Source organism: Callithrix jacchus, chromosome 12 (genome assembly GCF_049354715.1).
Source record: "Callithrix jacchus isolate 240 chromosome 12, calJac240_pri, whole genome shotgun sequence".
Classification (NCBI taxonomy): domain Eukaryota; kingdom Metazoa; phylum Chordata; class Mammalia; order Primates; family Cebidae; genus Callithrix; species Callithrix jacchus.
In genome coordinates, this window is record NC_133513.1 from 38,488,341 (window position 1) to 38,502,500 (window position 14,160).

Genomic DNA, 14,160 nt, shown 5'->3' on the forward strand with positions numbered 1-14,160 from the left:
AAAAAAAGTTTAACCTGCAGAAGTTACTCCTACCATGTCTAGCTATAGTTTTAAATTAATGAAACACAGTAGTCATTTAACAAGATACTATTATATATGGCTATTGGGGTACAAGACATGCTACCTCAAAATATGACCCCTTGGCATTTGAGAAAACAGAAGCAGAAAGGTCTCTCTGACCTTTCTCTGGCCCTTTTCCTCTGAAGCAGACCATAGATGAATCCTCTAATCCTCTCTGGAGTAGGTCCTAAGACCTTCATTCCAGTCCTCCCTATTCCCAGAGGAAAGGAGCCTCCTTATTTGTAAAGATGCAAAGAATCATCTGACCATGCAGCATTGCTGAGCTCCCCTAGCTTATTCCCATCAGGTCACACCCCTTTCATCTAAACGTGCTTCTCCACAACTGTCACTTCTTCATCAGACAGCATAAAATAGACACAGGAATTCCTGTTTCTCTGCGTCTTCATTTCTAAAGGATCCTGTGTCAGATAAAACTTACCTTAAACAAACTTGTACACTTTTCTGTGGTTAATCTGTCATTTGCTATAGGGGACTTGTCCATGAACCTAGCGACGGGTGAGAAATCATTTCTACCCTAGCCAGCCTAACTCATTTGAATGAGCATACACTATCATGTGGGAGCCACACTTATTCCCAACTATTAATCTTTAAATTAATATATTACACTAAACGTCTTTCTTTAGAAAAGATAATTTTGTGAACATCACCTTTGGTGACTGAACGTCACTAGATATAAAACAGGTAGAAAAAGAAAACACTTGGGATGGCTTTAACTCTTAAATCCCATCAAATAATGCCCTCTTCTTTAGGAGAAACCTCAGCTCACCTCCTCATCACTGCTGAACAACAGGGCAGATGCTTTCTTCTTGGAGAACTCGGAGGGTTTTGCTTTTTCTTGTCTCTCAGCTTGTAGAGACAATGTCTGCTTCTTAGTAGCTGTACCCCCAAAAAGATTATCCTAGAAAAGCAAATTGCAGAAAGTAAGACAAATTCATAAACAGAAAACAGGATGTCCTCCTACATTAAACTGTTAGGGAGTAAGTCTCCAGTCAGGTATATAAATAATACCTCTGGTAAGGAAAACCTACAAAATGCTAGTAAATCCCACACTAAAGCCTTTTCTCACTGCACCCATAGAAGGGAAAGAGATTACCATAGAACTCGAAGGCATAGTTGCTGGGAAAAAGCAGGAGGACAACATGCGCACGAGGTCATGACGTACAAGAAGAAACTGGGCCCCATCTAGTCACCCTATGGGCAAGTCCCTCTCTGCTCATTTCAGGGGGTTACAGCCTGCAATGGGCATGGGAGTCCCTGCAGCAGCCAGCAAATCACACTGTCCTCTCCACGAATGAGAAACCAGAACAATGGCTCAAAGGAGAAAACTGGGGGGCTGTCTCCACTTCTTTACAGCTAAGAAAGACACCTGGGATGGAGGGAAGGCATGACTTGTGTTTCTCATTAACTTCAAGGAGATTATACAGAGTGAAGAAGTAGTTTACTAAATAAAATTGCTGGTGTACTAAGTTTAATTGTATTCATAAATTCTGTTGTCAAGTACTCCCCAAAAGTTATATTTATTAAGGTGATTTTATTCAAGTAAGGGGAACAAAAGTATCAGAGGGCCTGAGTCTGAATTAGGATGGAAAAACTCTTAACAGCAGGTGAACAGGCCTGGAATGTGAAGATGAATGAAGGCAGCCTTTAAGGAGAGTATGGTAAAGTAGGACAGGCCAGGAAAATAATGAGCTGATGTCCAAAGGGGATAATAATGACAGAGCTCAGATTCACTATGCACTTACTATTGTGCATAGTGCAGGCACTCTGCAAGAGCTTTACACTAGTAGTTACAGCTGCCACAATGACCCTACTCACTGTTAAGCCATATGAGCTTAAGGAAGGTTAAGTTACTTGCTCCAGGTCCCTGGTTTGCAAGTGGTAGGGCTGGGATATGAACCCAGGGGTCTGATAGCAAAGCCTATGAGCTCACCACTGCCCAGTACTGCAGAAGGTTAAGGTTTGGGTTGTCTTCTGTCTTATTTCTTTTCCCCACTTTGTGTTCTCCATCCAGGATGGGAAAGAAAGACAATGGTCAGGACATGGCTGCCTTCTCCTTTGCATCCCCACTTGGTCCAAGACATTTTTGTAGGTCATTGGGTATAACATGGATCCATCCTCTAGACTAAAGTACAGCTGACCCTGAATGACACGAGTTTGAGCTGCACAGGTCCACTTATACACAAATGCTATTCCAGTAGATATGTTGAAAAATTTGCAAACATTTACAACAATCTGAAAAATTTGGCAGACAAACCACGTAGCCTAGAAGTATCAAAAAAATTAAGAAAACGCTAGATATACCATGAATACAAAAATATACAAATAGATACTATTTATGTGTTAATCAACTGTTTATGTTAGCCATGTGGCTTCTGGTCAACAGTAAGCTATTATTAGTAGATAAGTTTTTAAGAATTGGGAAGTTATATACAGATTTTTGACTGCAATGCAGCAGTCAAAACAACCCCCACATTGTTCAAGGGTCAACTGTATTTCTCAAAGGCAGATTTCAAAAAATAAAACCTGTAGGTTTCAGTCCACAAGAACTTTGTCAAGAGGCCAGGCACGGTGGCTTATGCCTATAATCCTAGCACTTTGGGAGGCTGAGGTAAGGGGATCACCTGAGGTCAGGAGTTCGAGACTAGCCTGGCCAACATTGTAAAACCCTGTCTCTACTAAAAATACAAAAATTAGCCAGGCGTGGTGGTCACAGCTACTCGGGAGGTTGAGGCAGGAAAACTGCTTGAACCCAGTTGCAATGAGGTGAGATCACACCATTGCACTCCAGCCTGGGTGACAGAGCAAGACTCCATCTCAAAAAAAAAAGAGAAAGAACTGTGTCAAGAATCTAATGTCTTCTCCATTGCACAGCTAGGAAAATAAAAGGAAGAAGCCACTGAAATGAAAACAGAAATATTTTTGTTATATAAATTTCAGGTAGCCTGACTGCTTCCCTATCACGTTTTGCTAGTGTATGAGCCTCTAGGTAGAAAGTTACATCAGCAACAGTTTTCTACTAATCTAAATTATCTAGTGTTGCAATAACAATGTTTACCTCTTCATCTTCATCATCAAACAAGGAAACTGATGTGGGGAGCTTGCTAGGCAGCAGAGATGCACCTTTTAACTTACTCACACTCTGAGAAGAAAACAAATCCTGTTGGTTTGAAATTAAAGTTGCCGGTTAATAGGAACATCAGCTTCAGTATAAAACATGAGTGACTCAGACATGATGGCTGCCATGTGTCTAGGTTTCTTTTCTTAGAGAGAAGGTGGCTCAGACCGAGTGCTTAAAGGGACAGGCCTCAGGGTCTGTCCAGGGTATGTGCTACGGCAGTAAGGAGGAGGAAAGCCACAGGATCTGGTGGCCTTGCAGAGCCCAGAGGCTTCTGTATTCCCACCTGAATGACAGAAGACAGGAAGACGTTTTCTAATCAATTTCCTACAGCATGCTAAAAAAAATAAATCAATAAGAATGACTTCCCGTCACTGTCTAAAGAATCAGAGATTAGATAGGTTCAATAAAGGAACAGGGGCTAGATTCCCAAATTAAAGGAGCTACAACTATTTTATTTAGTAACACCCGTCTCTCCTAAGATTATGAATTATTTTAAATAAATATAAATTAGATTTTTATTTTAAAATGTTTGCTACTCCTTTTAGCTCAACTATAGGTATAAGACGTTGCAAACCAGGAAAAGACCTGCTAGATTCTAAAGAAACTTTCAGCCAGGCATGGTGGCTCATGCCTATAATCCCAGCATTTTGGGAGGCCAGGGCAGATGTATCACCTGAGGTCAGGAGTTCGAGACCACCCTGGGCAACATGATGAAACCCAGTCTCTACTAAAAATACAAAATTAGCCAGGCATGGTGGTGGGTGCCTGTAATCCCAGCTACTTGGGAGGCTGAGGCAGGAGAATCGCTTGAACCTGGGAGGCAGAGGTTGCAGTGAGTGAAGATCGCACCACTGCACTCCAGTCTGGGCAAAAAGAGCGAAACTCCAACTCAAAAAATAAAAATAAAAAATAAAAAAATAAAAAAATTTTCAAAATGTTATAAGACATCAGCTTATCCTGCAAAGAAATACCTGAAAATTGAGCTACATGAATTAGGAACATAAAACAGGACATCTATTCCCTTGGGAAGAGAAACTTCAATACACAAGAGCCAAACAATTGAACAGGACATTAACATATTTTCTAAGACTTCTTCAGACATTTTGAAAAATTATGGAGTCAATGTCTATTCCTCAAATATAGACCTAATGAGTTCACTAAGTGAGCTCTCCTCCACACGGTGGTTTCCCCCTGTGCTCCCCCGAGTTCCATGGGTTTATTTAGATAGAAGAGGCCACATGGTGAGTTCCAGGAGTCCCGTACCCCTCCCACATGTTACAAAAGGGCAAGAGAAAGGGTTCTGCTGTTTAAGAAAATGAAAGTAAATCAAAGCAAAGAACAAAAACAAATGTCAACATCATAGTTTTGGACCCTTAACTAATACCTTTCTTGGTAATGGAAAAAAGACACTTCCATTACTTCAAATAGGTTCCCCCAAAATGACTTCACAGGGTAAGCTTCAGTTCCACACTTGAGGTACAGAGGAATCAGGAAGCATTCCTTCTGGTCCAAAGCTTTATCTCCTAGACTGCCTTGGTTTTACTTCTCCTTGACTAAGAATCCCAGCAATATCCAGTAAAAACATTTACTCTATGATGACACACATGGGGAAAAGCCTTTGGTAGGGGTTTTCACACAAGTCTATGAGTTCGTTTCCGCTCCCACCATCAAGAAGGGGAGCCTATGACCCCTCCCCATGAACCTGGATGGGCTTCTGTGACCACCTTGCCAGGAAATGGAACAAAAGGAACACTGCTGACTTCCAAGGCTGGAACACAGAAGGCAACATGACCTCCACCTGGCTCTCTCTGAGGACCCTCCCCTTCAGCCCCAAGCCAGCATATAAGAGGCTGGCTTCTCTGACTGCAGGCTAGAAGCCACAGGCCTAGTGAGAGATATCCCAGGGGCCCCAGTGCCCAGTTACCAGAGTGAGCTGAACTTCAGCCCAGTCACCTTCAGACACAAGACAATGTGTCAGTGACAATGACCTAGCTAAGCCTAGTCAACTTCTAGAACTGTGAGATAACAAAAATATTGGTGTTGTAAACTACTAAGTTTTGGAGTTATTTGTTTCACAGCAATAAATAACCAGAACACCTTGTAAGGCACTGAAATTGGTCACATTTGATTTTCTTGTCTAGTCGACAAATACTGAATGGCTTACCACATGCCAAGCACTGATATTAAGGACAGGGTATTAGGGAAACAAACAAGGAATGAAAAGTCCTGCCCTTGTGGCACTTACTTTAGTGGGAAGTAGAGACAACGAATAAGTAAATATACATCGTTCCTGGCAACATGTGCTGTGGTAAACAGTGAAACAGAAGAGAGGACCAGGAGCACAGGATGGTGTGTGCTAGTGCTTCCTGTTGTGTGTATTTCATCAGGGAGGCCTCACAGAGAACTCGAAGAGTGAGGAAGGAAGCTGGATTCTGGGAACAGCATTACACAGAGTGGCAGGGGTCAGTGCAAAGACCCTGAGGTGCAGGTGTGGATCCATGAGGATAAGACACTGCAGGCTCCACCATGCTGTATGTCGGGGGTCAGGGTTGTGACTTAACTGGACTTTGGCTAATTTACGTTTTGTTCACTAGCCTTCAGTGAAATAATAGCCTCAAAGATATTCTTCACATCAAGGGCAATCACCCTACTTCCAAAGGGCTTCATGTACATCCTCACTGTGAGTGCGAAGTCCAACCATGAGAGCCTAACCTACAGTCCACAGTTTCTTGAAATACATGTAAGTTTCTGCCATGTCCACATACTTTTCTGTAAAAGGGGCTTATTACTTCCCATTACATTCTCATACAGGTCTCTGATCTCCTAAAAGGCTAACTTAAAATTAGATCTAAGAAGACCTAGGCCTGAGGGACTCAAGAAAAGCAGTGAAGCTTCAGAGAGTTGGTTCTAAGGTGCCTGGGGGGACCAAAGCAACCTGTGAAGCAGGGTCCCACAGCCTATTAGCAGTCTCAGTCTCAGTCTCAGTAAGACAGATGGCTATGCCAGAATCCATATGCCACAGCACTTAGCCACTTTCTAGTTAGTGAGAATGTCAATAAAGGAAGTAGCATGGTGACCTCCACTCTGGTGCAAGCATCTCATCACATCATGAGCCCATAAACAGTCTAAAGTCTAGGCATCCTAGAGAGTACTTTCATCCCAGGAGATTAAGTAAAGTCCAACCCAAAAGTGAAAAGTAAACATATTGCTTTCTAAAGATCCTATGCTCTCAAGAGGTAATTTATTTATTTTGAGACGAAGTCTTGCTCTGTTGGCCAGGCTGGAGTGCAGTGGGGCCATCTCGGCTCACTGCAATCTCTGCCTCCCAGGTTCAAGTGAATCTCCTGTCTCAGCCTCCCGAGTAGCTGGGATTACAGGTGCACACCACCATGCCCAGCTAATTTTTGTATTTTTAGTAGAGACAGGGTTTCATCATGTTGGCCAGGCTGGTCTTGAACTCGTGACCTCAGGTGTCCACCTGCGTTGGCCTCCCAAAGTGCCAGGATTACAGGCATGAGCCACTGTGCCCGGCCTCAAGAGATGATTTTTAAAGAAATGGAGTACTTCACAAAAAGTCTTACAACTCTACTGAGAAAAATCTGATTCAGAAATAGTTTCTCTGTCATATCCATAGGCCAATACTCACAACTAAGGAAAAGAATACTGTACCTCAGAGTCCTCCTCATCCGAAAATAAGCCTTTTTGAGTCTTTGTCTCTGTTGAGGGTTTGAGATTTTTGCTGGAAGGTAAGGTAACCTTTGATGGGGAAAACAAAAAGACAAAGAAAAATTAAGGATTGACAAATAGGATACCCAGAAAAGAGGGTTTACTCAATCAACCATTTAGAAAACACAAGGAGTCTGCTGATAGGCACCAAACCGAGGGAGCTGTTCAGAGAACAGCGAGACAAACAGAGGACACATCTGGTGTATCAGGGAGCAGGACACACTGCCTGGGTCAATCAGTGCACAGATGGGACATGTGCAATGAGAGACAGAGTAGAAAGGTAGGCTGCCCAAGGGGCCTGTCAGGTTCTGAATGCTGGGCCTTATGTGGTCAGCAGGAGAAAGTCAGGGTTCACAGACAGAACATGGCATGATGAGACGAACTGTAGAAAGAGGAGGGACCAGCTGTGCAGAACGGCAGTGAAAGGTCAAGCAGCCAGAAGGGCTTAAAGACTGCTGGGGACACAATGACTGGCCAAACGCAGGTCGATCTGAGCATCAAAAAGAATAATGGCCTGGCCAACATGGTCAAACTCCATCTCTACAAAAAATATAAAAATTAGCTGGGTGTGGTGGTGTGTGCATGTAGTTCCAGCTACTTGGGAGGCTGAGACTGGAGAATCACTTGAACCCAGTAGGTTGAGGCTCCAGTGAACTATGATTATGCCACTATACTTCAGCCTGGGCAACAGAGCAAGACCCTATTTCAAAAAAAAAGGAGGAAGAATGATGGTAATGGATTATCATATACACTGAAGAATGAATCCATGATCCCAAAGCAATATTAAAAATGGGGGAAAGAGTGGAAGAGAAAACTCTTTATTCAGAAGAATGCCAACTAATAAGAAATAAAGAATTTAAAAAACAGTGGATTGTGCCCACTAACAGGTTAACTGATTTTAGGAAAAGATCATCAATGGATTTTAAAAACACTGTATAAAAGGCTGGGAGAGAAGATATTCATACTGGGTCCAAATATCACTTTAGAGATGAACTTATCAATGGCAAAAGAGAACAGGGTACCTTTCCAATGAAGCAGTGTGGTGGGCACCCTAACAATCAAGTGACAAACTTGTCAGAATGAGGCAGACAGTGAACCTGATGTGTCTTGGGAGGTGATACAACAGGAAGTGCACAACCCTGCCTGCTTGTATTCTTGCCAAAACTGCTGACCCTGAATTTAATCATTGGAAAATAATAAAGCAAATTCACAATGTCATACATACTACAAGACAACTGGCTGGATATTAAAAAAAAAAAAGAAGTGGGAGGTGCTGCTCCAGATTAAAGAGACCAAAGAGACAACACGACCAAATGCAATGTAGACACACTGCCTGAATCCTGGGTTTCTTTAAAAAAGAAAAATAATAATAATCAAAACACAAAAAAATACTATAAAGCAGAGGTCCCCAACCCTGGGCTGCAGACCAGACCATGGCCTGTTAAGAACCTGGCCCCACAGCAGGAGGTGAGGTGAGCAGCAAGCATTACCACCTGAGCTCTGCCTTCTGTCAGATCAACCACAGCATTAGATTCTCATAGGAGGGCAAACCCTATTGTCTACTGTGCATGCAAGTGATCTAGGTTGCAGGCTGCACTCTTCTTTACATCCCTAATGCCAAAAAGGTTGGGGACCGCTGCTATAAATAGCATTTTGGGGACAAGAGAGGAAATTAGAATATGGACTATATTGTTGGGGAGATTTTACAAAGACATTGTGAGGCAAACTGGAGCAATTCAAATACAGACTAGATATTAAGTGTCTACTATAGAATTACTGTTCATCTCACAGCTGTTGATAATGGCATTGTGGTTATAAGGAAGTCTTTTCAAGAGAGGATTAATGAAATATTTAGGGGTAGAATGTCCCAGTGACTACATGCAATCAGTTCCATGTATCAAACAGTTAAAATAACTTAAACACAAATAGTTCAGGAAAAAACAGATATGTAACAAAGTTTACATCCATAATCCTAAGAACTGATCAATACGGGTCGCAGTTATTTGAGTGTTCACTGCAATCTTCTTTCCACTTTCTGTTTGACATTCTTTAATATGAATGTGAAAGGGAACAATACTTCCCTCTGGGTTCCAGATGAATTCTTAAGATGCACCAGATCAATTCTGCATTCACTCCTCCCTCCTGCTCACCTTTTTCTCTTCTCTTGCTTTACTTTCGTCTGTCTGACTCACAGTGGCTTCTGGCAAAGCTTCAGCTTTTTCTTTGAACAGATCTCCTTCTTCATCATCAAAGATATCGGCAGTGGACTGGACTTTGCCTTTAAAAAATACCAAGGCATAAAATTACACTAAGGTCAAAAATCCTACCACAAAATTTGTAGATTTAAAATTCCTCCCTCTCGAAGAATAAACAGAAAAGTTACGTTGTTATAGTAAGTGAAACTATACTCTTCCCTTGGAATTTTTCAAAAAGCATAGTAGCAGCTCAGCTGAAAGAGAGAAAAGATAGTTCAACCATGCAGCTGACATGCTTATCCAAGCAGCAGCCTCCTGTGCTTAGAGTAGCTTGGACTGGCTTAAAAGGTAAAGAAAGATCTAGAGGAAGAACGAATATTTAAGAGGACCACCAAATCAATCATCTAAGGAATCTGAGAAGTGAGGGCTTGGCTCCTGCTTTTAAAAAAAATCAAACTATACAAAAGCAGATAAAAGCAAATACTGAAATCCCCTCATAACTCCACCTGCCTACTTGAACAAGATGGACATTGGGAACAGTTCAGCATACATGCTTCTAATTCCCCCAAAGGATATACTAATGAATTAACTTTAGTTATTTACACATAAGGCTATAAATTAGAAGATAATTTGAATAATATGTCTTACCATTTGCGTTCCATTTAATGTACCTATAAAATCTTTCCAAGTCAACATGCATAGACCCTATTTTTTTTTAACAGTCGCACAATATTCCACTGAATGGAAAGGCCATAGCTCACCCTACTGATAAATCTGAGTAATTTCCAACCTTTCACTACCATAAACACTGCTGTACCAAGTGAGGCATATGTTGCTGAAATGAGGGCACTGGCTCATCAATGTCCAGAGACTAGGAGTTGTCAAACAAAGCAGCATCAATTTACTAGTGATTCTAAATCAGTTCTCAAAGATACCTACTAAGTGAGAGTCCTGTGGAGCAACAAAAAGCACTACTACCTTCCTTTACTGTCATCTTCACCTAGACCTGCGTGCATTCTGCACCCGTTCGCACTCTTTCTAGATTAACTAGGCTATTATTTTCCTTCACACTTCTGCTTCCATCCTCACTTTCTACACCTAACACCGAAAAAGGAGAGTAAATCCAGACACCCTGATTCTAAATGCATTCTGGTTCTATCTATTCCTATTCCAACCTTTTTTATTTTTTCAAGTTCCTGAAAATTATGTGCACCTTAGGGATCTACCTTTCTTTTCAGGAAAAGCAGTCAATGAATCTAAGTCTTGCTATTCCAAGTGTGATCCATAGACCACAAAGCTTGCTGGAAATGCACAACCTTAGGCCCCACTCTAGACCTACTGAATTGGAATCTTCATTTTGACAAATGCCCCTGGGAGATTCATCTGCAAATAAAACAACAAATGATTTACAGGAATGACTTCAGGAACACAGGACTTATATTTAAGAGGAAAAGAAAGGACAATGTCAAAGCAGCCAAGGGGCTGAAAACCGCATCACAGGAGGAAAGACCAAGGCCACCTGAGCTTTTTGGCAGAGAGAAGAGAAGGTGGGAACTAAACGGCCAGCATACAACATGCTGCTCATGTAATTACTAAGGTCTGCTGGAAGAAAGTATGATTAAAACTTTGTAATTCCAAAGGTCAGAACTAGAAATTGTGAACAAATATTATAGGGAAAAAGATTTCAGCTCTCTATAAGGAAAATAATCACAGTAATTAGCTTCCAGAGCAGAAAAGATTGGTTCATAAAAGAGGCCTCCCAGGCACCATAGCTATGTAAGTACAGACACAACAGCTCAATGACAGGAATGCTGGAGAAGGGATCTGGTATTATAAGAGATACAAACTAGGGAGCTTATGTCCCTTTATAGGCAACTTTTTTTTTTTCTGGCTGAAGTCCCAGAAACAGAGGCGGGAACAGGTACCTGTCTTGGAAGGTTTGCTGCGGGGTGCTGAGAAAAAGTCGTCATCGTCATCATCAAAGAGGCCAGTGGGAGATGGAAGATAGGGGCTTTTTCTTGGAATGGGCTGCTCAGGCTTTTGGGGCTCCTTCAGTGATGAAATGGAGACAGCACCAAACACATCTGTGTCTCCTGTGGGCACAGGGACAAGACAGCTACAGCTGTGAGCCAGTGTGAACCTGTTGACTTTACAGAAAAAATTACCACCCACCAAGAGCTTTTCATTTCAGTTAATCCACAAAATGCATTAACAGGGCCTAATAACCTCCATCCATTACTGCTACAGAACATCCCACAATGCAGAATCACCAGGTCACTGACAAAAAAGTCCAAGGCCACTGAGCTCTAGGAGAATAATTGCTAACATCAGTAGATGAGCTCTTTCTATAAGCTGCTCAAAGCCCTTTGAAGCTCCCAGGTGCTTCCTTGTCTCCAGCCAGGCTTTAGAAGATGATAATTTTAAAAATGAAAAAACAGTATTTGTGTTCTTTTTGGAAAACAAACCTTAAGTTATGTTACCTAAAAATACAGAAACAGCTCCTGCTGGGATTTTCTTTCCAGGTTTGGATGATAAAGACTCTAGAACGAAATAGCAAGAGAACCATTTTACAAGGAAAATAACTTTTCTTGCAATATTCTTCCTGAAATATATGCAATGTAATATATGCGGTTAGTACCAGACCTTTTGAAACTAATTTTTCCTAAACAAGCCATTTTAAAATGCTTTAGTATTTTCTTCTCTACCAATGTCAGGACTTTTTTTCTTGACTCCTCCTCAATCTCCCCCACTACCCTTCCTAAATAAAAAATAAAAAAGGACTTTTTTCTTTTGGAATTAACACAATCCAAGCTATGACTTCCATGGAAGGGTGTGCTGACTGTGATCAAGCCACAGTAGTGGGTCGGCTGGGGAACGCCAAGGGAGGTAGTGAGCACCACTGGTGGAGGCAGGGACAGCATGACCAGGGCTCCCCCAAACAGTTTCAGCTCTACCCATTCCAGTTGGATAAAAATGAACAAGTAAAAAAGAACAGCAAAAATGTGTGAGTCATCAGTAGAAAGAAAAGACAGCCGGGCGCGGTGGCTCATGCCTATAATCCCAGCACTTTGGGAGGCTGAGGCAGGTGGATCACAAGGTCAAGAGATCAAAAACATCCTGGCCAACATGGTGAAACCCTTTCTCTACTAAAAATACAAAAACTGAAAAAAAAAAAAAGACAATGAGAACAAAGAGGGAAACCAAGCAAGTCACCTATGCCAAACCATGGACAGCAGAAAACAGAGGGTAGCCAGGTAAGCAGCCAGCACAACAAGCACAAGGAGTGGCCCACGAGGCCCAGCTCTGATGCGTGTGCCCAGGAGACTCAGCGCTTAAAATCACTAATTCCCAAGTCCTGAGAATTACTGCAAACCTAATTGAGTAACATTTGTAAGTTAAGAAATATATTTATATTTGTGCTTTTTAAAAACTACACAGATGGGCCATGTGCAGTGGCTCATGCCTGTAATCCCAGAACTTTGGGAGGCCAATGTGGGTAATAACTTGAGGATAGGAGTTTAAGATCAGCCTGTCCAACTGCCCAACATGGTGAAATCTTCCTGTCTCTACTTAAAAAAAAAAAAAAAAAAAAAATATATATATATATATATATATATATATATATATATATGACTAAGGTCTGCTGGAAGAAAGTGTATATAAAACTTTACAGATGATTTTAATGCACACTGGGTTGGGGAATTACTGGTCTCCAACTTATGTGCAGAATGTTAAAAATGTTTCTTTAAATTAAACTTCATTAAATGAAAACCATTCTCAACATTGCTCTAGGGTAGTTTTCTTGTCTGACTTTTGATGAGTTCTCCTAACAAACAGGCAAGACTGTGATGTGGGTTTGCAGATGGTACTCTATTTTTTCCAAGACATGAATTAGCGAAGATGAATTACTTTCAACTGGACCAAGGTCAATATAACAGCTTCCTGCTCAACGCAGAAACAAGACTTGGGAACAACCTTGGGGTTCCATCTCCTAATGAGAAAGACAGTTCTGGAACTCTGCAGTTGACCAGCCCCCAGCTTACCCTCAACAGAGGCTTCAGCTTGTCGATCCTGGGGGGCTTCCGTGAAGAGGTCACTCTAGTTGTAATAACGTATATGACAAAGGATTAAAAAAAAAACAAAACAGGAGAAAGCATAGCTGCATTTGAGGATTTCTAAGGAAAAGTAACCTATAAAATTTAAAACTACGTATTTACTATGCTCCCAGAAAATCACTTGCAAAGTGGTAACTATGGCAAAACCAGACCCTAAAATAATTTAGGCCAGGTGTGGTGACTCACGCCTGTAATCCCAGCACTTTAGGAGGTCTGTCCAGGAATTAAATACAAAGATGAAAGATAATAGATAAGAGAAGAAACAATCACCTAGTAAATTATTCAAACTAACAAGTGCACATCTTCTCCTCATCTAACAAAGGATAGAAGAAGATGGTATTTCTCACTCTGATTCTTAGTTCAAAATGTCCCAAAATATGAAAATAGAAATAACTTCCAACTGAGAAGCTGTTTTCCCCCACTAAAGAAACAAAGCATATTTCTTCCTTGTGAACCTGATACAGCTGCAGGGAGTGTCGCTGGGTACCATGGACTCACCTCCTCGTCCTCATCATCAAAGAGCCCCTTGCCCCCACTAAACAGGCCGCCTCGAGAGCCAAATGGCGAGAAGTCCTCATCAGTCAGCTTAGGGGGTGCGAATAAGTTATCCTCTTCATCTAGCAAACAGAAAGCAATGTTTTGCAGGGAGCATTAAAGATGGGTCTGGAACCCAAATTCCCGGGTTGGCATCTGCAACATCTCCAAACTGGCATGGGGTTTATTTGACCCTATTTAACCAAGTGTGAGGCAGTCTGATGAATTTCAGACTAAACCCCTGGCATAGTCCACTGATGCCCTCAAAAAGCCCTGTGGGCCCCCACTCTTAAATTTGTCAATGCCTGCAGCAGACAGCATTCATTCTCTAGGCCAGCATCCTTGATCTAGATTTACTTTGAAGCAAGTATTAGGGTTAGATACCATATTC

The 14,160-nt window shown here is 41.6% G+C and overlaps 1 protein-coding gene across 31 annotated transcripts in view; it reads right to left on the reverse strand.

Annotated features, from left to right (window-relative positions):
- LOC100412999 (WASH complex subunit 2A) overlaps positions 1 to 14,160 on the reverse strand; it is a 64,479-nt gene that overhangs the window by 25,611 nt on the left and 24,708 nt on the right. For 12 of the 31 annotated variants that reach the window (XM_078345324.1, XM_078345316.1, XM_078345313.1 and 9 more), the window contains exons 12-19: positions 13,734 to 13,852; positions 13,164 to 13,218; positions 11,601 to 11,660; positions 11,046 to 11,213; positions 9,076 to 9,203; positions 6,869 to 6,955; positions 3,137 to 3,238; positions 848 to 979 (exon numbers count right to left, since the gene is read on the reverse strand). In XM_078345324.1, the coding sequence (XP_078201450.1) occupies positions 848 to 979; positions 3,137 to 3,238; positions 6,869 to 6,955; positions 9,076 to 9,203; positions 11,046 to 11,213; positions 11,601 to 11,660; positions 13,164 to 13,218; positions 13,734 to 13,852 (851 nt within the window). The remainder of the gene's footprint in view (positions 1 to 847; positions 980 to 3,136; positions 3,239 to 6,868; positions 6,956 to 9,075; positions 9,204 to 11,045; positions 11,214 to 11,600; positions 11,661 to 13,163; positions 13,219 to 13,733; positions 13,853 to 14,160) is intronic. The other 19 variants (XM_078345318.1, XM_035267629.3, XM_078345310.1 and 16 more) reach the window with 2 other exon arrangements.